The following is a 24574-nucleotide window of genomic DNA, read 5'->3' on the forward strand; positions in this document are numbered from 1 at the left end:
ACAGTCCAAAGACGTGTAGGTCATTTGAATTGGCCATACTAAATTGTCCCTAGGTATCAATGTGTGGATGTGGGTGTGGGTGTGTGTGTGTGTGTGTGTGTGTGTGTGGGGGGGGGGGGGGTCCTGTGATGGCCTGGCGGAACCGCTTATCCTGCTCTCATGGTCGCAGGGATGCAGGAGCCTATCCCAGCAGTCATTGGGCGGCAGGCGGGGAGACACCCTGGACAAGCCACCAGGCCATCACAGGACCCACACACACAAACACTCACACACACACATTCACACCTAGGAACAATATATATGTGTGTGTGTGTGTATATATATATATATATATATATATATATATATATATATATATATATGTATATATATATATATATTTATGTGCAATTTCAGAGCTCTCCCATCTTTTAAAGCCTCGCCTGTGTTAGTTAGAAGGCTAGAACAGTCATGGGCTCACTTGCTCCAAACTTTGGCACAGTGCAAGTCAATGGAAAGAGGTGATATGGCACAACAAGCAGGGGCACTGTCATAGCGCCATCACAACTTTGTCCTTGTCAGTTCACACTTCCTCACAGATTATCACAAGCCCTGCCTTCTCCCTATCTCAAATCTAACCCACACCACACACCAAAACAAGAATTACATAGAGGATGTAAATTCCCACATTACAGGTTCTAATTTTATGGGCTGTTTAAAGTCCTCAAAGATGCTGTGTCAGAGGTCGTCTTTAGTGATGCAAGACAATAATGATTAGATTTTAAACTAATACCGTCAGCCATTAATGAAATAAATCAATGACCAATGATTATGAGGTTGTTCAAAGCCATCTCCGGCACACAGTGACGCTTATTAGCTTTTGGCAGAGTTTACAAGCAGCTGCATCTCAGGACTGATCAGGTTTTTCTTTTGGAGATTTTCCTCATTTGGATCGGGGATCCAAGGATTGAAGGTGACTTATGCCATATATTATTTTTCTTCAGAAATGTGTGCAAATTCCTGTGAGATGATAAATGGTAGAAGCATGAGATTTTGTCCATTGATTGGAAGTTTTGTGCAAATGCTGCCCAAGAAATATGACCTCAATCTGCACAATAATTTTCATTTTTATTTAACCTTTATTCAACCAGGCTACTCATTAAGATAAATTTTTATTTGCAGTGATGGCCTAGCAATTTATTAAAGGTCAGCTTTGAAAAGTCTTAACTCCTGCACCACAAGTCGAATTTACACAAAACTTGGCACAGACATCCATCTCCTCACTCAACAAATTTGCCTCAAGAACTACTAAATTCTGCCTGACTAGATGTCCGTCATTTTGAATTTTTTGAAAAACATATTTTTGACGTCTCCTAAACCATAGGTCTGATTGCTACCAAATTTTATGTGGATCATTATTGGCACAAGCTTATCAAAAGTTGCATAAAGCTTGTTGATATCGTATTTAGTTTTCGAGATATTGACCAATGAATGTCAAAAGGATGTGGCTCAGCACAAAAATAGACCAAAGTCAACAACCATTGGGCCAGTCATCACAAAACTTATGGGATATTTCCATATAAATACCTGAAACATACCCTGAAAGTTTCATTCAAATAGACCACTAGCGGAGCACTACAAATGCCAAAAATGGGTGTTGCATAACATAAATTAGATTATAAATCAGACATTGTTTGTCTAATCATTACAAATCTCGCAGGATATGTTTCATAACAATGTTGAACCAGTTGTGTAAAACTATTCTGAAATTGTTCAATATGGGCACCACCAGTTCCGAGCACGTGCATGGGCCTGGTGCTAATTTGTCCATAGATCGATAACAGTTTGTCCAAACATCACCAAACTTGGTGGATATTTTTGATAAAGCTTGTTGAAGCTTTCAACTTCTAACAGTTTGTGTTGGCTTGAAGCCCAGAATCAACATAGTCCGGGGTTCAAATACAACAATATAGCCGCTTGTACTGATTGTAAAGCCCTTCGGGACTACCTTGTGATTTTGGTCTATACAAATAAAACTTGACCTGACTTGAGACAATTGTCATTGAAATATTCTTGATTTTTCCGCGTTCAAGGCAATGGATGTTAGTACTGTTGGAATTATTTTTGCCATCAGTCTGTGATGTCCTTAGAGTTGTTATTCTCATTCCTTTCTTTCTTTCTTTCTTTCTCTTTTTATCCTAATTTCTTTTTTATTTCTAATTTCCTTCCTTCAGATGTTATGTTAATGTTCTTTGTGTCTTTATGTTGAGCATCCCACCAAGCATTAGCAATCACTCATTTCTAAGTTATAGGCTTTGTTTCAACTACACTGGGGAGCATTGCTAAATGAGAAGAGAAAGAAACAACCTGTTTGAACCACAAATTCTGGTGGGGAAAAAACAACAGCGATGTGACTTGTTAACCACGATATTACTGTACATTTGCATCCTTATGTTATTTGTTTAATATTGTGGTAGTTCACTTTTAACTTAGAGTGTAAGTAAATGAAAGCATTTTGCTAGAATATAATATGAATATAATGTGTATTCATTCAACATTTTCACTGTTGGACAATAGTAAAGCCTATTGGGTCATATAGAACAAGCACATAGAGTTTTGATTCCCGTGCATTAACAGCACTGCTAACTTCTCCACAAATGCAAATCTCCCTCCACAGTTGCTGTGTGTTTGGAGAGCTCAAAAACTAGTCAGACCCAAGCGTTAATTCTTCTAAGCAGCATTTAGAGTACAGGCACGTGCACTTCTTTGGGGTGTTCGAAAGTAAGGAATGTTGTTTAGAGGAAAAACATCTCTTAGGCTACGAGAATGGCCCACGGGGGGCGGGTAGGTCGGGGTTGAGTAAATGGTGTGGCCCAGCTTTTGATCATTCCCCTCCTCACTTGCTATGGGCTCTGATCTAATCAAAATAATGAGTAAAAGGTGCCTCTCTGTCACTGGTGAAATGGCTTTACCCTCCTTGTTTTAGATGTGGTTAACAGGAGGATCCAGCAGCCTTTAGAGTTTCTCACTCTCCTTATCTCTCTAGGAAGGAACAGCCGTACCCTGAGACTTGACAAGGGATTTGACGAGTCAGTCAGCTCTGGACATATATTTTTGTTTTTTGTGGATGCCGTCCCACCGAGTCAATCTTGCCAACCCTCATCCCAAACAGGACTAAACCCTATTACTCTGCCTTATATCCTGAAAACTTTCAAACACGCATACGCACACACACAATTTTAATTTTGAAAAAAAGAAATGGGCAATTATGATGACTACACTGCTTTCCTTGGACAGTCTGGCCCCTTCTTCTGGATCACATTCTTCCTTCTAAATACTGTTTTTACCTCCACCGGATTAAATGGGCTTTACATCGTCTTTGTTGGAGCAATTCCCAAACACTGTTGTGCTGTTCCAGACGTCAACTTGACAGAGGAGTGGAGAGAGGCCATCATTCCCGTACAGGTGGTGAATGGTGAACAGGTGTTGAGCAAGTGCAGCAGATACAGGCTGGATGTGGTCAGAAATCTGTCCGCTCAGGGAAACCTACCTGGCAGAGATGTCAACCTTACTTCACTGGAACAGGAGGGCTGTGTGGATGGATGGCGCTACAGCAAAGACATCTACCAGTCCACCATAGTCACGGAGGTCAGCACATGCATGCATTTTTACACTTTGTAGAAGCTGATGTTAGTTATGACAAAAGGTAAAATGTGTTTCTCTCTCTCTCTCTCTCTCTCTCTCTCTCTCTCTCTCTCTCTCTCTCTCTCTCTCTCTCTCTCTCTCTCTCTCTCTCTCTCTCTCTCTCTCTCTCTCTCTCTCTCTCTCTCTCTCTCTCTCTCTCTGTCCATCTAGAGTCCCTGTAGTTTTTCCCTGTTTATATATTCATATAATTTTGTTTTCCAATAGTGGGACCTTGTTTGTGACAATGAGTGGAAGGTTCCTTTTGCATCCTCGTGTCTCTTTTTGGGCTTCCTGGTTGGGTCCTTCTGCTCAGGCCAGATTTCTGACAGGTATGTCAAGTTTGCTTTGTAAACCAAAGAAAATAATCAAAAGTGCTATTTGCACTGTTTTCTATCATAGTATCGACCACAGATGCTGTGCTAAACAGCTCTGGAGGGGTGTCAATAATGTCTTAGTATTTGATGAGGTCATCTTGATATGCAGCATAAAGTTTGGATAAAAGTTTGCTGGGACATCTGGGTTTGTTTTTTTTTGGTTTGTTTTTTTTTTCAGGATAGAAAAGAAAAAAAAATGCATCTTGCAAGTGATTATGTTGGGGAGATTTGAGGATTATTCATTTATATATATATATATATATATGTGTGTGTGTGTGTGTGTGTGTGTGTGTGTGTATAGATAGATAGATAGATAGATAGATAGATAGATAGATAGATAGATAGATAGATAGATAGATAGATAGATAGATAGATAGATAGATAGATAGATAGATATCATTATAACAGCAATAGCCCTATCTACTGTAAATAGTAGACAGATTCTCCTTGAGTCGGGATACTTGACCATGTATGCATGCAGGTTTTCTTTCCTGCTGACCACAACACCAGCTGATTTCACTAATCAGCGCACCTTCAATCTGGAAGTGGAGGACAAAACCAGTGAACCCAGTTGGTGTCATGCTTGGATTGGAATGAAAGCCCACATACACATGGCCCTCCACTCCCACACTGCTGTTGGCTTTCTAAACTGCCAGGCAGTTAATCATGTTCTCTTGTTGTGTCAAGTATTCAAGCCACGCAATTACAACAGGAGATTAACTACCTGGTAGAATAGAGAAAAACTTTGGTTTTCAATTGTGTGCCATAAAGCAGACCTGGGTAACTGGTATGCCATGGAGGGCCAAGTTTATGCAGGTTTTCCCTCCTACTAAGTATGCACAATATTGAATTAATTCCAAGGTCGTACCAATAATTTTTGTTTTGCTGCAACACCACCATGTGTCTTAGGTTCCACCAGTTCAGTTTACCTATTAATATACTATAACTGTGATACTTGGTGTAGATAAATACATCTAAAAACCCTGCTTTATTAGTACCTGACCTGATGTAAACACTAGTTTCCAAGTGTCTGCATCCATTGAAGGATTATTATTTCACCTTAAATGAAAACATGTAACATTAAATTTGGCATAGCATTTTCATTTGCATTTTTTTTTTACAATATGTCGTTCATTGAAAGCTTCCCAGTAAAAATACTACCACCGTTGCTTCAAGTGAAAACAATTTTTTGTACATATCAGAAAGGCCTACATTTCTTTGTTGGCTGCAGCGTGGCCTGTTTTTCCATCAATGCCTGTTGTCACTGTCAGCACATCAGTGATGTGACATTATATTGGTTTGAATCATTGGGCATAATTTTGATATCTATCTCTGTACTGATCACATTTGTAAGCGATAACTGGATGATATCAATAAGTTGACAGATATATTGTGCACCCCTTCTCCCAACCAATTGCTACACCAGGTGCTTTCACTGGTTAGCGCGCCATCCAAAGTGTGCAGACTGACCAGTCAAATCACACACTGTAGTAACTGGTTGAAAGGAAAACCCAAGCATAGTCTTGGTTCTCCATGGCACACAGTTGCTCAGTCATGTGTTTGCAGTTTTTTTCTTCCAAAAAGAAAACACCAGACCAATGGATTGTTATTAATCACAATGCCCTCCACCAATGCACAAGTAGCTAATGGAGGACAGTGGTCTCAATAGACTCTGATGGCAGCCATGACAACCCCTCAGAAAAGGAGTGGCTGACCCAGATAAGCGATGCCTAATTACAACAAATCACACCCCCTTAGGAAATGTCTGGTTTTAGGAGTAAATCCTTGGATGAGAGAAAGGGCTGCCTTAAAGATAAGGATACTTGCTATAGGTGCTGTGCATCAATCAGTCACCTAGCCAAAAACTGTGACAAAAATGTACAGTGTGGAGAGTGCAACTGTAAGATCCAGGGCCGACTCCATGGATAACTCAGGCCTATGCAACTACAAGAGATCAAGTCAGGGCACAAAAGGATGGTGCCCCTCTTGTCGTCACATTGAAACACACTGACATCTGTGGGACTGCAGTCAGGTCAAGGTCATGCTCCAAAATCTTTCATCAGAGTTTATCTAGCCGGCCAGAAGCGAAAGCTGTTAAAACCTATGCTGTCCTTGATGAGCAGAGCAACAAGTCCCTGACAAGAACAGAGTTTTTTTTAGCTATTTGGTATTAAGGCGGGTACAGCACCATACCTGAAGACATGTTCAGGAGTCAATGAAACTACAGGGCGGTGAGCTTACAATTTAATTATTTGATCATTGGATGGCAAAACTCATATTCCACTCCCCACTCTGATCGAATTTTATATGCTCCCAGATGATAAATCTGAAATCACCACACCTGAGATCGCCAGACACTATACATAGCTCAAGCAGGTAGTGGACAAGATCCCAACTCTTGATCCTGCTACAGCCATCCTTGTCCTGCTTGGCCGAGACTTACCATGAGTGCATAACATTTGAAAACAATGCAATGGGCCCCACAACGCACCCAATGCCTGGCGTCTCAACCCAGGCTGGCTGATTATAGGGGAAGTCTGTCTCTGAAGAGCCCACAAGCCAGACTGTGTCAATGTCTACCAGACTAACACGCTAAGTAATGGGCATACATCTCTTTTTTGATCCTTGCACTAATAGCCTCCACATCAAAGAGAAGTTTGATACTCCAGTGTTTCACTATTGTTTTCCAAGGACTGCTGAAACGAACAACGTGTTTGATGAAACACAGTCTTGGTAAGGGAATTTTTCAGTGATTGCCTCATGACAACAGGCCTGCCATGTCTGTGGAAGATAAAGCCTTCCTGGAAATAATGGATAGGGAGGTCTTCATGGATGACTCGAACAGTTGGGTAGTGCCACTACCCTTCAGAGAACCAAGGCACAAACTCCCCAACAATAGAGCACAAGCAGTCAAGTGTCTTATGACGTTATGCCACATGCATGAAAAATGGCCAGACATTAAAGAACACACTGTTGTGTTCATACAGAAGATCTTTGGGTCAGGTCTTGCTGAACCAGCCCTGCCACTCAATGGAGAACAAAAGTGCTGGTACCAAGCGCTGGAGGTTATCATCCGTGTAAGCCTGGCCAGATACAAGCAGTGTTCGACTCCAGTGCCAAGCATGATGGCGTCTCCCTCAATTACGTGGCAGCGGACATTGAGCAAATGTTCAACTGCTTCAACATTTGTGAGAAACACTGCAAGTTCTTACATTTCCTCTGGTTTGAGGACAATGACCCGGCCAAAATGATCACAGAGTACCGCATGACCTTCCATGTGTTTGGTAATAACCCCTCTCCAGCTGTTGCACCATCATGGCTTGAAAAGAGCTGCTTTGCAAGGACAGGGGCAGCATGGCACGAAGGCAAAGTAGTTCTAAGGAAGTTCCTAGAGAACTTTTATGTTGACAACAGACTTACCTCATTCTCCACCGACGATGACGCCATTCACATCCTGAAAAAGACAAAAGAAATGTTAATTGACTCAAACATTCGACTGCACAAGATAGCCTGCAAACATAACGCAGCGATGGAAGTGTTTCCGCTTGAGGAACACACTAGAGAGCTGAAAGACCAAGAGCTAGTTGTAGATACCTTACCCCTGCAGAAATTGGGGCTCAACTGGAACCTTCAAATTGACAGCTTTACCTTCCTTGTCTCAAGAGAGGGGAAGCCGTTCACTCACAGGGGTTTTCTCAACAGTCAACAGCCTATTTGACCTGTTGGATTTTGTGGTTCCAATAACAGTACAAGGCAAGGCTCTTGTCAGAGAGCTTTCCACTGGGCACTGTGAATGGGATGCCCTATCGCCTTCTGAAAAAGAGACATACTGGAAGTCTTAGAAAGACTCACTCATAACACTTCAGCAACTTCAGATTCCAAGACCATACTTACCTGTTTCGTTGATCTCCACATAGCACATGGAAAACATGTATATGTTTTCCCTGTGGTAGATGAGTCGGAAAACATGTATATGTTTTCCGACTCGTCTACCATGGCCATCTCAGCGGTGGCCTACCTCATTGCAGTCGATGATAAGGGACATATTCATGTCGGATTCTGCACGGTGAAATCCAAATTAGCTCCACATCACTCCCATACTGTGCCCCATCTGTAGCTCCTTGCAGCCGTGCTGGCAGTCGAACTCACTGACATGTTAGTAGATGAGGTAGATATCAAAATCCACACAGTGAAGTGACTACACTGACAGTGGAGATGTGATGGGCTATATTTACAACACCAACCAGAAGTTCTATGTCTACGTCCCTAACAGAGTCACATGCATCCGGAAGTTCACACATCCTAAACAGTGGAACTTCATCAGGATGGAACACAATCCTGCAGACCATGGTACACAGCCTGTACCAGCTCTTTTGGGAGATACAGGTTGGTTTTCAGGACCCTCCTTTCATGGGTGTTGGGTCCATGGGGTGGACCTTACCACCTACGGGGATGAGCATTGGGGTAGGGTGCAATGCAGGCCGGGCAGCAGGCAAAGGCGGGGATCGGGGCATGCCAACAATGGGCATGCCAACAATGCCGACATTGTGAGTCATGGATTGGCCATAACAAACACCATGTTCAAACATAAGGTAGTTCATAAGTGTACTTGGTACCAGAACACCTTAGGCTGAAGATCAATGATAGACTTTGTGGTTGTGTCTCAGATCTACGGTCATATGTTTTGGACATTCGGGTGAAGACAGGAACAGAGTTGTCAACTGATCACCACCTGGTGGTGAGTTGGATCAGATGGCGGAGAAGACTGCCAGACAGACCTGGCAAACCCAAACATGTAGTGAGGATGAACTGGGAATGTCTGGCAGAGGCCCCTGTCCATGAGGTCTTCAACTCCCACCTCTGGAAGAAGTTCTCGTGTATCCCGAGGGAAGCTGGGGACATGGCGTCTCAGTGGGCAATGTTCATAGCCTCTATTCTATATGCGGCAGGTAGGGGCTGTGGTCATAAGGTCATTGGTGCTGTTGAGGTGGCAACCTAAGAACCCGCTGGTGGACACCGGTGGTGAGGGAAGCTGTCAGGCTGAAGAAGGAGGCCTTTTGGGCTTAGTTGACCCAGAGGTCTCCTGAAGCAGCAGACAGGTACCAGGAAGCCAGAAGGGCTGCAGCTTCAGTGATGACGGAAGCAAAAATGTGGGTGTGGGAGGAGTTTGGCAGGCTATGGAGGAGGACTTTTGGTTGGCCTCAGGGAAGTTCTGGCAAACCATCTGGCAACTCAGGAAGGGGAAGCAGGGCTTGACTCAGGCTGTGCTCAGTTGAGGAGGGGAACTGCTGACCCGGACTGGGGATGTTGTCAGGCGGTGGAAAGAACACTTTGAGGAGCTCCTAAATGCAGCTAACATGTCCTCAGTGGAGAAGATAGAGTCTGAAGACTCGGGGGAAGCCCCACCCATATCCCTGGCAGAGGTCTCTGAGGTAGTTAAGAAGCTCCTCAGTGGCAAGGCGCCAGGTGTGGATGAGATTCACCCTGAGATGCTGAAGGCTCTGGACATTGTTGGGCTTTCTTGGCTGACACGTCTCTTCAGTGTCGCATGGAGGTCGGGGACAGTACCTGTGGAGTGGCAGACTGGGGTGGTGGTTCCCATATTTAAAAAAGGTGACCAGAGGATGTGCTCCAATTATCGGGGCATCACACTGCTCAGCCTCCCTAGGAAAGTCAATGCTAGGGTGCTGGAAGGGAGGCTCTGACCGATTGTCGAACCTCAGATCCAGGAGGAAAAATGCGGATTCCATCCTGGCCGAGGAACAATGGACCAACTCTTTACCCTTGCAGAAGTGCTGAGGGAGGCATGGGGGTTTGACCAACCAGTCTACATGTGTTTTGTGGACTTGGAGAAGGCTTACGACCATATACCCCGGGACACTCTGTGGGGGGTACTGTGGGAGTACAGGGTACCAGGGCAGTTGCTACAAGCCATCCAGTCCTTGTATAACCAAAGTGAGAGCTGTGTTCCTATTCTCGGCATAAAGTTATGCACATTTTCAGTGGGTATTGGACACCGCCAGTGTTGTCCCTTGTCTCGGATTCTGTTTGTGATATTCATGGACAGGACACCAGTCTGTCTGTCGAAATCACGAATTATATGGTAGGAATTCAGTCAATTAATAGGTAATTATTCAAAAGTCGTACTCGCATGACACATTCCCCGCAAAGAATTTTCCACATAATCAACATTACAATCTAAGTTACAGGTTTACAAAACATTTGTTCCCGTAGGTGTGTGTGTGTGTGTGTGTGTGTGTGTGTGTGTGTGTGTGTGTGTGTGTGTGTGTGTGTGTGTGTGTGTGTGTGCGTGCGTGCGTGCGTGTGTGTGTGTGTGTGTGAGAGAGCCCTGTGATGGCCTGGCGGCCTGTCCAGGGTGCCTCCCTACCTGCCACCCAATGATTGCTGGGATAGGATCCAGCATCCCCACAACCCCGACAGCAGGATAAGCGGTTTGGATAATGGATAGATGGGATGGATCTCAAGGTGCAGTCAATGTGAGGAGTGTGTCTGTTTTGGGAACCTCAGAATTGCATCTCTGCTCCTCACAGGTGATGGGGTTTGTTGGCTTCATCAGAACGCAACCTCCAGCGCGCACTGGGTTGGTTTGCAGCTGAGTGTGAAATGGCCGGGATGAGAGTCAGCACCTCCAAGTCTGAGGCCATGGTTCTCTACCGGAAAATGGCGGATTGCTCCCTCTAGGTTGGGGATGAGTTGTTGTCTTAAGTGAAGGAGTTCAAGTAACTCTGGGTCTTGTTCATGAGTGAGGGTAAGATGGGGTGGGAGATTGACAGGTGGATTGTTCAGCATCAGCAGTAATGTGGACATTGTACCAGACCATTGTGGTGAAGAGGGAGCTGAGCTGGAAGGCAAAGCTCTCAATTTACCAGTCAATCTTTGTTCCAACCCTCACCTATGGTCATAAGCTTTGGGTAGTGACCAAAAGGGTGAGATCACGGATACAAATGGCTGAAATGAGTTTCCTCCGTAGGGTGTCTGGGCTCAGCCTTAGAGATAGGGTGAGGAGCTCAGACATCTGGAGGGACCTCAGAGTAGAGCCACTGCTCCTTCACATTGAAAGGAGCCAGTTGAGGTGGTTCAGGCATCTGATTAGGATTCCTCCTGGGTGCCTTCCTTTGGAGGTTTTCTGGACATGTCCAACTGGGACGAGACCACGGAGTAGACCCAGAACTCGATGGAGGGACTATATGTCCAATCTGGCCTGGGAATGCCTTGGGATTCCCCAGGAGCAGCTGGAGGGCATTGCTGGGGAGAGGGATGTCTGGTGTGCCCTACTTAGCTTGCTGCCACTGCGACCCAACCCTGGGGAAGCAGCTGATGATGAGATGAGGTGAGACCCTCCTTTCTGAAAAAGGATGATGGAGCGACACCTCCTCAGCAAAAGTCATTTGAGCTAATTGAACCAGACTTGGATGCAGATGTGTGTCCGCTAATTACAACTTTTGCTCCAAAATCTTTTGACACATTGCTTAGTTCACACAGATTTGAGCATTTTTCCAGCTGGAAGGTACTTACCCATGGATTAGCCAAACCCATTCAGAAAGTCAGATGCTGTTCTAGAGCTCTGGAGGAAGATATGCCAAAAGCAGATGAGCTTATGCAGGCAAGAACAGTAATCGTCTGGAGTGTTCAGCATGAGGCCTTCAAAGAAGAAATCAAGAGCCTGTCCAAAGGAGAGATTGTCTCAAAACAAAGCCCCCTCAGAAAGCTGGATCCCATCCTGGATACAGATGGTGTGGTGAGGATTGCTGGCCACATGTCATCAGCTGCAATTTCCTGGAAAGAGAAACAGCCAATAATCATCCCTAAAAACCACCACTTTGCTACAATGTTGGTGCAGTATTACCATGAATGAGTTGTACACCAGGGTAGGCACCAGGGGCCGACAGATCTGCTGGGCTGTAGCTTCTGGGAGGAAAGAGACTGGTATCGAGCATCATACACAAGTGTGTCACTGTCAGAGGTTAAGAGGAAACATGGAAAAGCAAAAAATGTCCAACTTACCTGCTGATCATCTCACCCAGGCCCATCCATTTACACACGTTGGATTAGACGTATTTGGGGCATGGACCATCTGTGCTCGCTGTACCAGGGGAGGCCTCTTAGAAAGCAAGTGCTGGGCCATCATGTTTACCTGTTTGGTCACAAGACCAGTACATATAGAGGTAGTTGAGTCTCTATCTACATCAAGCTTCATAAATACGCTTAGAAGATTCACTGCATCCAGGGGTCCAGTAAAGCTCTTTCGTTCAGATTGTGGATGAACTTTGGTGGTGCCTGCAAAGAACTTGGAATAACACTAGAAAATGCAGAGCTTCAGTCTTACCTCAAAGAACAGGGCTGTACTTGGGATTTTAATCTGCCACACTGTTCCCACATGGGAGGAGTGTGGGAAAGAAAGATAAGTGTTGCTCACTGCATTTTAGATGCGATGTTGCTGAAGATGCACTCATCTAGTCTTTCACATGAAGTCATCATCATGCTGATTGCAGAAGTTGCTCCCATAATGAATACACGGGCAATAGTTCCTGTGTCATTGAATCTGGACATGTCCACTGTACTCACTCCTGCCATGCTTTTAACACGGAAGATCGACTCTGTGTCCGCTCCTTCAGGAGACCTTGACCTTAAGGATCACTACCGCAGTCAGTCAAAGCAACTCCAGAGTCTTTCTGATTATTTCGGAAGACGTTGGCATTAAGAGTACCTTGCAACACTACAGCCAAGGAGGAAATGGCAAGCAGACCAATCTAATCTGCAATTTGGAGATGTTTTCCCCCTGAAAGTCACCAGGCCAAAAAGGCTGAATGGCCTACGGGCTTACAATAAATACCTTTTCTGGTCAAGACAACAGGATCCGGAAAGTGAAGGTAAGTGTGATTAAAGGGGACTCACCCAGAGTGTATTCAACATCTGCCTCAGAAGTTGTGCTACTTCTTAAAGGGACATAGTGGTACATTATACCAGGCAAGGAGTGTGCTGCCTGTTTGAGAAATTTAGCAGAGTGTTGACTCTGTGACGCTGTTTGTCTTATGTGGACTCCGCCATAGTTTCTTTTGTACTGAAAAGCCTTTGAAGCACAGCTGTTGTTTTTCTCGATCTCATTATTTTTTTCTCTGCTGAACCTTGAAGAACTCATGTCTCACATCTTAAACTGACAAGCAGTCCCCTGGATGTCTATTGAACCTGTTTCACAAGCTGCCAAGCTAGCAATCATGTCTCATGTCTACATTCTAGTAAGGGCAGAATAGTGTCTGTGTGTGTGTGTGTGTGTGTGTGTGTGTGTGTGTGTGTGTGTGTGTGTGTGTGTGTGTGTGTGTGTGTGTGTGTGTGTGTGTGTGTGTGTGTGTGTGTGTGTGTGTGTGTGTGTATGTGTGTTGTGTGTGTGTGTGTATTTCATGAGTCTTGGTGTAAGTTAAATATTTTGCAAGTTTTAGGCCACGTCCTTTATGCACTTTGCTCTTAAACTCAATTATGAAGTTTTCATCATCATCAGGTCGAGTATCCTCGAATGAAAGTTTTGAAGTTATGAAGTTTAGGCATTCACTACAGTACACAGTGAGCCCACAAATCATATGCAACACCTGCTTTCCCCATTAATAGAATGACAATCTGAAAACAAGCAAAAGCGATGATCAGCAATTTATTTATATATGTTTTAGATTTACTGAGCTGAATATGGAGATAACCATGGAGAGATGAAGATAAAATGGAAAAAAAATAGCATGGCTACATGAAGGTTTTTGATAAGAGCTTTGACTGTGCTGAATTGTATACCATTAAGTGTTTGTAAAATTTTCTGTAGTACTCTGTTTATAGTCATACAGCAGTCATCATTTGACTAGGAGGCATCATTATGTGGTATTTATTTCTCATTTAGGTTTGGGAGAAAGAAGATTCTTTTCATTTCACTTGGAGTCCAAAGCATCTTTGTTCTCCTTCAGTCCTTCTCTTATTCATGGATGATGTTCTGCACCATCTTTCTCTTCATTGGAGCCTCCCAGATATCCATCTATATATGTGCATTTGTGCTGGGTAACATAATTTTATCTCCTAATCAGTCCTACTAATTGCTTCTGACCTGTATTTATAATTTCCTGTAATCAATAACTGACTTTAATACCAAAATTACATCTTCTGCAGTATGGTTATTTGTTCCCTTGGTCACATTAAACATCACATCATTCAACATCAATAACATTATCCCAAATAGGAACAGAGGTGCTGAGCAAGTCCATGCGTGTGCTCTTCACGACGCTCGGTGCGTTTTTGTTCTACTGTTTGGGCTACATGCTACTCCCCTGGATCGCATATGGCATAAGGACGTGGAGGACCCTCCTGATGGTTCTTGCCTCATTGTCTGTGGTATACATCCCATTGTGGTGGTAGGTTCCTTATCCATAATAATAATGATAATAATAATAATAAATCAATCTTATATAGCACTTTTCTAACACTCAAAGTCACTTTACAATAAACAGGGTGAAACAAGACAACAGATAAACATAACACAAACATAAAGGGGTGAATGGGAAGGGGGGGCTACGAGAGGGAGAAGCGGCAGCCGCACACAACGCCAGCAGTACTCTCTGACTTAAACAGATGCAAAAGGGCAAGAAAAACAAAAAACAACAACACTGTGGATGTAGATTTTCTGTAGGGGTTTACACCCGAAGCTTATTCCTCTCCCGAGGTAACCACTAGGCAGTGGCACTATTTAACCCATAGCTGGGGGCTGGTTTGTGGGCATCGGAATATCTACACACCGGTGGGCCTGCGTACCACACATCTAGGGGCCAGACCTCCTCCGAGGCCCTTGTAGTTCAGCCAGGGTCCAAGGTGTACTCAGTTACCATGTGTCGCCACGAGGAGGCACTACATAGGGCTTGCTGTTAGAGAGGCTGTGTACTGGCAGGGAGAGACTTACATGCTCGGCTCTCCTGTTTGCATTTCTGCTAGCCAGCGGTGAAGGTTGAGAGTGAGACGTGACAGGCACAGAACACTACACCAACACACTAGATGCTTCACAACAACCCCACTTCTTACAGAAGAATGTCAGACACACAAGAATATGCAGTAACTTGTGACAGCTGGTTCCCCAGCTACTTTGTAGTGTGAACACAATAAGAGGATTAGAAAAGGAGAGGACAGTACCTTACCAATCTCTGAGCCAGGCATAGGTGCAGTCTTGAGTCACCCAACTAGAAACCTCAAGAAAAGAATGAGTTGGTGGCAAAATGCTCAAAGCTGTATATCAAATAAAATCTGGAAAAGACTAGGAGAAGAGAAGAAATGGCAGTCTTCTTTGAAAATCAGAATCAAATAAAGTTTCGGACACATCAGCCAGTGATGTCTGTAACGTGTGTTTGCTGTGACTGTTTAAATTAGTCCTAATTCACTCATCATTCAAGAGTGCAAGAGCGCTACCTTTTTCTCAAAATCCCACTGGTAGCTTTGTTGTATTGAAGCTCATTTGGCTCTGGAGTAAAGAAGTAAATCCCTGGACCAAAAAAGGAAAATTATAGGCATACCTCATCATACAGTTTATATACACGTTTACCTGAACCGTGCACGATGTCCCCTGTGTCACTATTCATTTAAATAGGTAGGACACCATTTTTAATCCACATCTGTATTAAATCTGATTTGTTTGTGCAGGTTCATCCCAGAGTCTCCTCGCTGGCTGTTCTCTCAGGGGAGATTGGAGGAGGCGGAGGCCATATTGAGAGAGGCTGCTAGGAAAAACAAAGTAGAAGCTCCACCTACTGTCTTTAAACAGACGGAGGTGAGGCTCACATGCATGTTACCATATGAAGCTATAATAAAATTGTGAGCTAAAAAATAAAAGATAAGATTTCGTATGACATGGAAGACATAAAATCTGGTAATCACCAATTGCAGTTTTGAAAATGCATCTTTACATGTGGCAAGTAGGATCATGTGCAGTATTTAAAGCTATGGTCCAGGAAGTCATCATTCTTGTTCGATTACCTTATGTGTTTACTGACACATAAGGTGATCAACACATCTCCTGATCGCCACCTTGTCATGGTGGAGAAACTTGCATATACCAATGATCCCAAGAGCTATACCATCCAGAGCTTGGCTCCTGGTAAGTTCACCCAAGGTGTCAAGGGGGAGGTTCCAGACAAAGTACAATCCAACAAAGACCTCAACGGTGAAAGTGGCAGAAGATGTCTCCAGGTCACAATGCCAGTGAAGGCAGATGAAGGCTGCAACAGAGGGTGGTCCCCAGTCGTCTTGGTTCTCCATGCCATTAGACTCTGGACAACTCCTGCCAAGGATCATGTGGCGGCTGCAGGCACATCAGCCACTCTCATGTGAAAAGCCACGTAAAAAAGACAGTCATACTAGACCCGGAGTGTCAACTGATGATGATAACTGACACATATAGTGGTGATGTGTGGTACCGTGTTTAACCACCCCAGAGATCCATTCCAAATGAAATAGAATCACCAGTGCAGTCGAGTCAGAGCCTTCCCCACACCACCAAACAGAAACACATGGTCGTAGCTAATAATGGGTTTTAGCTATTATTGTTGTAGTATCTGTTGGTAAAGGTCTGACACAAGCACAGTCTGCCATACCTGCCACTGCAACTTTAAGTCTTCTTTTAACCCACAGCTAACCTACCTTATTCTTCCACTTTTGGCTACTGCTCTTAAGCGATATAGCTCTCCGGTTTGAATCCCGTGTTACCTCTGGCTTGGTCGGACATTCCTACAGACACAATTGGCCATGTCTGTGGGTGGGAAGCCGGTTGTGGGTATGTGTCCTGGTCGCTGCACTAGTGCCTCCTCTGGTTGGTCGGGACGCATGTTCGGGGGGGGGGTGGGGGGACTGGGGGGAATAGCGTGATCCTCCCACACACCCTGGCGAAATTCCTCACTGTCAGGTGAAAAGAAGTTGCTGGCGACTCCACATGTATCAGAGGAAGCATGTGATAGTCCGCAGCCCCCCCCCCCCCCCCGGCTCAGGTAGAGCAGCAACCGGGACGGCTCGGAAGAGTGGGGTAGTTGGCCAAGTACAACTGGGAAGAAAAAAAAAAGGGGGGGGGAGCGATATAGCTCTTTCCCCAGGAAAGTCTTACCTGACATTCAACTTTAAAATGAGCAACTACAAAAGCATTCTAATAACTGTTGGTGGTGGAGGATGTAGAACTGCACCAGGTCCTCAGGCCTCTAGGGGCGCCCACTGCATATCTACTCAAATACGTATAGCACTAAATGAATACCTTATTACTATAAGGAGATGTGAGATCGGTCAAACTCACCAACAGTTACATTATTTGAACTGTCTCAGGCCTGAATGCAATATTATCGATCATTCAAACTTTATTTCTAAACTACATTTTGTGCATTAAAATCCAATGCAATGCTGTGGTGGAGCGGGGGCTGTGCTGCCACAGCATCACAAATGTGCTTTACATTAAGTGAAAGTTCACAGATAAAATTTACATTAAAGCATTAAAATATAAAATACTATATTAGTGAAACGCTAAACAATTGTCATGAACAATGAGGGAATGTAAGCCTGTAATGTGTTAGTTGTCAGGCAATAGAGAATCATGCCCCTTCCGAATAAATGTTGTTCCGCCCTGCGGGGTTTGGTAGACATTTCTAGTGGGACACTTTTCAGGGACGGGCCAGCAGATTCTAAACAGCATGGTTACAGTTTAGAGTTGACTCCACTATGAGCCTCGGTTAAATCTTTGTCTTCTTACAAACAAACAAAAAATTACAAAGGAAATGAGAAGTTCTTGTTCTGTTGAAGAAAAGAAATAAAACTGAGGAGAAAAGAGACAAAAAGATAAGACCTCAATCCTCAACAACAAGCAATGCTTCAGCATCATTTCCTTTAGTGTTCCGTGCCTCTCAGGGGGGCTTCCTTTAGACTATCTGTCTAGCAGTACAAAGCTGTAAACATGGTGCGAGGGCAGAGTAAATGTGCTGATTTGCAATTCCCAACACATTATTCCAAGTAGTCATATTCAGTAATCAGATTATTCTTAGTAGTCATTAACAGAAATCTGTTGTCTAAGAACTTTGAACTTTGCACAGTACAATATGATGTGTTTGCTCCTGTCTTCAATACAGCCTTGACAGAACTCTGCCACCCTGTTAAAGTGTAACCTACTATATGCCTTTAAAGTATACAGAACGCAATCTGTGATGCATGAGGACAACGTTACATATGAGACCGATAAACAGTTCTCCTTTCATTTTCCTCACTGAGTTCTTTCTTAGTGTTGGACAGGTTGAAACTGGTACATAACCAAAGTTTCTTGAGAATAGGACCGATGATGTGGTGAGATTTTGGATAGATTAATCTATTTTTCCTCTCTTCTGCAGTGCAGCACTGATACACTTAAAATGCCATTTCATGTGGTCTTTAACAAAGGGTTGCGATGTAATTAACTTTTGTTACTAGTGCAGTAAATCTATGGCTACTCTTTTGTTCTTGATGCTGAACACTTCGAGGTGTGACTCAGGTGCAAACACAAACAAGTCTGAGACATAAAGTAGTTCAATAAACTGAAAAGACCTTTTCTTGGCAATATCAATGAGAATACAGAAATGAGGCAGAACAGAAAAAAACAGCATGGCAACTGTTGAATGGATCAAAACTCAAGAGTAGGCCAGGTAAATAGCTGTGAGCAGGGCTAGACATGACAAGAGACATGACCAAAAAAAAAAAAGTGGCCTAAACATGCCTCGACATGACAGGCGAAACTTGACCCAGACATGACAGAAGAAACTTGGCCTAGACATGACAGAAGAAACTTGGCCTAGACATGACAGAAGAAACTTGGCCTAGACATGACAGGCAAAATTTGACAAACAGGCAAGGAGGCAGTGAAAGAGCAGGCTTAAATATGGTGCAGTGATGAATCCTGATGGGAAACAGGTGAGTAATAATGAGAGGTTTAGCATTAGGGTAAGCCACACAGGGATGAGCAACATGATCCAGAAAGGGGCGGTGTGGGTGCAGGTCTTTGTTCCAACCAAGCAGTTACACACCTGAGTCTACAAATCAAGGTCTTTAGCAAAGACTATTGGTTGACTAATAGAATCAGGTGTGTAACTGCTTGGTTGGAACAAGACTATTTGATGACTAATAAAATCATGTTGCCCACCCCTGAGAGGCACGGAAGCCTCTCAGGGGTTCTGTGCCTCTCAGGGGTTCTGTGCCTCTCAGGGGCACGGTTCCGTGGGCACGGTCTCAGGGACACGGTCTCAGGGGCATGGTTCTGCGCCTCTCAGGGGCACTTTAATGTGACATAAATCCTCAGGTATGAAGCTTTAATTAGGCAAAAATTCAAAGTGAAACATCACATTATTTTGTTCTATTGCATGTCATAATATGAGATTCAGTACTTAATACCAATTTCAATCTCAGATGTCTTTAAAGCTCCAAGGCAAAAAAATCCAACTGACTGGGAAACCTTTCATTGCAGATAGTACATTAGTCTAATTGACATTACTATTTTATCATTTGATATTAGCATATTGTAAATTACTCTATTTAACTCTTTGCAATGTTAATTGCTTGTTGTATGCTACTCTAATTAACATTACTCTTTGTATTTGTTTTAGTCTGTGGCTTCGCCACCAACAAAGAAGTACACCATACTTGACATTCTGAAGTCCAGCAACATAAGATGCATCACATTCATGAGTCTGCTTCTATGGTGAGTCACTTGTGTGCCCATTTCCAAAGCAAAACTTCAGAAGAACAAATAACTTACTCAGTCAAGTGAATAATAAAAGGAAAAAAACAGCAACAATAAAACAGTTGCCAGGGTTACAGGGCAAAAAAACAAGTAAAGTATCTCACAGTATTACATATCTCAGAATCAGAATACTTTATTCATCCCCAAGGGGAAATTGGGTATCTAAAGTAACTCATTATTGCTAGCTATCAACCTTTGAATTTTCTTCCTTTTTTGTTTCAGGATGGCAATAAACATTGGGTATTATGGATTATCCCTTAATACCTCCAACCTAAGTGGTGATCCCTTCATGAATTCCTTCTTATCAGCCTTAACCGAGGTCCCTGCCTATATCATGTGCACATATCTACTCAACAAATGCCCAAGAAGAGCACTTCTGTCATCATTCCTTGTAATTGGAGGAGGATTTCTCCTGCTTGTCCAGCTTATTCCTGAGAGTAAAACCCCTCTTGTCTTTTTTAAAAACTTCTAAGATGCAATGCTAGGTTTTTACAAATGCTCATGTTCACTGCACATTGTGCATGCTGATAATATTTGCCCTTCACTAAGTCATTCTTATGATGTATTCTTTTATTTATTTATTTCCCCCCTTTTTTTCTCCCCAATTGTACCTGGCCAGTCACTCTGCTCTTAGAGCCGTCCCGGTCGCTGCTCCAACCCCTCTGCCGATACAGGGAAGGTTGAAGATTATCACATGCTTCCTCCAATACATGTGGAGTCACCAGCCGCTTCTTTTCACCTGACAGTGAGGAGTTTTGCCAGGGGAACATACCGCATGGGAGGCTCACGCTATTCCCCCCAGTTCCCCCTCCCCCCCGAACAGGCGCCCCGACCAACCAGAGGAGGCATTAGCGCAGCAACCAGGACACATACCCACATCCGACTTCCCACCCGCAGACACGGCCAATTGTGTTTGTCAGGACACCCGACCAAGCCGGCAGTAACACGGGGATACGAACCGGCGATCCCCATGTTGTTATGCAGCTATTATGCCCTATTATGATGTATTCTGCATCCAACACAACACATCGCTTAGACCAGATATGGCAGCTATGTGTCACGTAGTGCCAAGAGTATGGAGTATGCTTGTTTTTCATCCAACCAGTAACTATACCAGGTGATTTCACTGGTTAACACAACTTCACTGCACGTGGCACACGGTTGCCTATTTATTGAACATCGGAACATTTGATGTTTGAGTTATAAAATCACCTTATAACCCCTCACAAAGATAAAGTTAAGACAGCTTTATTGCAGCTGTAAACTAAACATCAAACCTTTTTGGCCACAAGATCCAATGGCATTACATGGTGACTGACAGAATAGGCCTACAAAAACCCAGGTAGGTCTAATGGATGAAACAAAACAATATGTGTGAAACAGAGAACTTCGGTTAAAAACTGACATATATACCAAGTCCAGTTGCACTCGATTCAATTCCTTTGGATGACAAACAGAAATGTTTTCTTATGTAGCTCATTTCTCAGTTGACAATGATTAGACCCCCCAAAATATAAGTAACTACTTTAGCAAAGCTGAGGCTGATAGACTGATACTGTACATCACACCTCAGCTGACCTGCCTTTCTCTCCGTCATCAGCTCTGCATGAGCTCACCCTGGCTTTGGTCATGATCGGGAAGTTTGGCTTCACCATGGCCTTCAGCACGGTCTACATCTACACGGCAGAGATCTACCCCACCGTGCTCAGGAACATGGGTATTGGAATATGCTCCTCAGCCGCTCGGATCGGCAGTATCACGGCTCCCTACATCATCTTTTTAGGTAAGCAGAGAAATTCTGAGCGAAAAACCCATGAGGCCTCTATCTAATGCACACATCTGTCGAACTTTAACCAGAAAGAGTGCATGGCACACTCCGCTCAGAAAAATATTCAAAAATTAAAATGTCGGTGTAGTCAATAAGCATGCTTATTACCAACACCAACATTTTCAGCATGTATCGATACATGCATTTTGTACCCTGGCTTGTGATAAAAAAAACCTCTGGCTTTTGTTTCACTCAGAGGATTTTTCCAGAGGACATACACTACCGTTCAAAAGTTTGGGATCACCCAAACAATTTTGTGTTTTCCATGAAAAGTCACACTTATTCACCACCATATGTTGTGAAATGAATAGAAAATAGAGTCAAGACATTGACAAGGTTAGAAATAATGATTTGTATTTGAAATAAGATTTTTTTTACATCAAACTTTGCTTTCGTCAAAGAATCCTCCATTTGCAGCAATTACAGCATTGCAGACCTTTGGCATTCTAGCTGTTAATTTGTTGAGGTAATCTGGAGAAATTGCACCCCACGCTTCCAGAAGCAGCTCCCACAAGTTGGATTGGTTGGATGGGCACTTCTTTGAGCAGATTGAGTTTCTGGAGCATCACATTTGTGGGGTCAATTAAACGCTCAAAATGGCCAGAAAAAGAGAACTTTCATCTGAAACTCGACAGTCTATTCTTGTTCTTAGAAATGAAGGCTATTCCATGTGAGAAATTGCTAAGAAATTGAAGATTTCCTACACCGGTGTGTACTACTCCCTTCAGAGGACAGCACAAACAGGCTCTAACAGGTACTATTTAATGAAGATGCCAGTTGGGGACCTGTGAGGCGTCTGTTTCTCAAACTAGAGACTCTAATGTACTTATCTTCTTGCTCAGTTGTGCAACGCGGCCTCCCACTTCTTTTTCTACTCTGGTTAGAGCCTGTTTGTGCTGTCCTCTGAAGGGAGTAGTACACACCGGTGTAGGAAATCTTCAATTTCTTAGCAATTTCTCGCATGGAATAGCCTTCATTTCTAAGAACAAGAATAGACTGTCGAGTTTCAGATGAAAGTTCTCTTTTTCTGGCCATTTTGAGCGTTTAATTGACCCTACAAATGTGATGCTCCAGAAACTCAATCTGCTCAAAGAAGTGCCCATCCAACCAATCAAACTTGTGGGAGCTGCTTCTGGAAGCGTGGGGTGCAATTTCTCCAGATTACCTCAACAAATTAACAGCTAGAATGCCAAAGGTCTGCAATGCTGTAATTGCTGCAAATGGAGGATTCTTTGACGAAAGCAAAGTTTGATGTAAAAAAAATCTTATTTCAAATACAAATCATTATTTCTAACCTTGTCAATGTCTTGACTCTATTTTCTATTCATTTCACAACATATGGTGGTGAATAAGTGTGACTTTTCATGGAAAACACAAAATTGTTTGGGTGATCCCAAACTTTTGAAAGGTAGTGTATATATGTTTAATTGTTGATTTGTTTTCTAGAAAGGGGTTTATTTATATATTTACAAATACTGTAAATGTTTTAATGTGATATATCTAAATCTTCTTAGTGTAAGGCTTTGCATACTTTTGGCCATGTTAATACTTTCAAAAATCTCCAAGTAACTGGTGGGCGCTTTTTCCATTTGTCATTGCAGGCACCTACAATAAGTTTCTGCCCTATGTTATTATGGGAGGTCTCACTGTCGTCACATCTCTGGTGAACTTCTTTCTCCCCGAGACTTTCAACAAAGACCTGCCAGAAACAGTGGAGCAAATGCAGGAATATCAACGGTAAGTGCATTTACAAAAAAAGAAAAAAAGAGCCATTTCATCTCACGGAGATAAGATTATATGACAGTGCTTTACATTTCATTGAGAAATTTACCAGGCCAAATTTTGTTTTTCAGTGGTTTGGATATTTGTATTGGAAATAGTTCAAGGGTAAAACTGAGCCACACTGAAGCTCCCAGATATATTGTACAGCATGTGTTGCTGAATTGCCAGTTACGTCAACCTAATTGTTGTTTAACAGGTTGTGCAGGGGACCGAAAAAGAACAAATATAACTTGGAAAACGGAGGAAAAGAAAACCCATCTGTACAACATGACGTCAAATTATAAACACAAACTCTTGTTGGGTTGTCTCCTGACCAATATTCATTGGTCAGGAATGCAGGAATGCTAGCTAATTGAAAGTGCTGATTGTAAGGGAATGTTTCCATGACCTGCCAATGAGGGGCTGTAAATTGAAGCTTATTTAGTGCTTGCCTGAACGGCACGTGCAAGTGTCCCATGTGTGATGTGTTTTGTGTGCGAGAATATGCTGATATGTTATCAGTTAATTTGATGTCAGCTACAAAATCCTAGAGGAACTGCTAAAGGAGTAAAAAAATATCAGCCGAGAGGAAGAAACCGGTAGAGAAAGTCCGGAACAAAGTTATGGAGCATTAGATAAAGTAGGAAAGCCAATTTCCTCTTAAGTAGCATTGGGTTTATAAAAATGTGTAATAAAAAAGTTTTACATAATGGTAATCAAACAGTTGTTTTCATTTAGTTTTTTGCCCTGCTCTTTTTGTTACCATATTTGTCTTGATTGTAATTCTTATTTTCTTTTTTTTCATTTCTATTTATTTCTGTCATGAAATTATATCATGTAATGATTTTGTATTAATTCTATCAAAATGGATTGGCTACCTTATGTATTTGTCCACATTTCTTTTATTATTGTAAATGTTTCGCTTTATTGAAGTTTGTTTTATTGTATTTTACTTCATGTTATCTTTTTGTTGGATGTACAGCAAATGTGTTCAGGGAAATAGTGTAATTCTCATGGATATGAGATTGTGAAGAATTTCCTTTCTAGATTAAGGGCATATGACAACATGACATGAATTTTACCGCTGTAAAAATCCACCAGTCTATTTTAGTTATTGTGCATTTTTATTGCTTTCACATGACGAAGTCATGTAAATGATTTTATTCACCATGC

At 42.9% G+C, this 24574-nt stretch overlaps 1 protein-coding gene across 1 annotated transcript; it reads left to right on the top strand.

Annotated features, from left to right (window-relative positions):
* The first annotated feature begins 3233 nt into the window (after nucleotides 1-3233).
* Nucleotides 3234-24108, top strand: slc22a5 (solute carrier family 22 member 5). Its single transcript, XM_056285503.1, has 10 exons — nucleotides 3234-3627; nucleotides 3889-3992; nucleotides 13939-14093; nucleotides 14272-14443; nucleotides 15717-15843; nucleotides 19676-19770; nucleotides 20035-20249; nucleotides 21413-21595; nucleotides 23242-23377; nucleotides 23619-24108. The coding sequence occupies exons 1-10, from the start codon at nucleotides 3238-3240 to the stop codon at nucleotides 23704-23706; spliced, it is 1665 nt and encodes a 554-aa protein (XP_056141478.1). The 5' UTR covers nucleotides 3234-3237; the 3' UTR covers nucleotides 23707-24108.
* The last annotated feature ends 466 nt before the right edge of the window (nucleotides 24109-24574 follow it).

This window comes from Lampris incognitus, chromosome 8 (assembly GCF_029633865.1).
Source record: "Lampris incognitus isolate fLamInc1 chromosome 8, fLamInc1.hap2, whole genome shotgun sequence".
In the NCBI taxonomy this organism is placed as follows: Eukaryota; Metazoa; Chordata; class Actinopteri; order Lampriformes; family Lampridae; genus Lampris; species Lampris incognitus.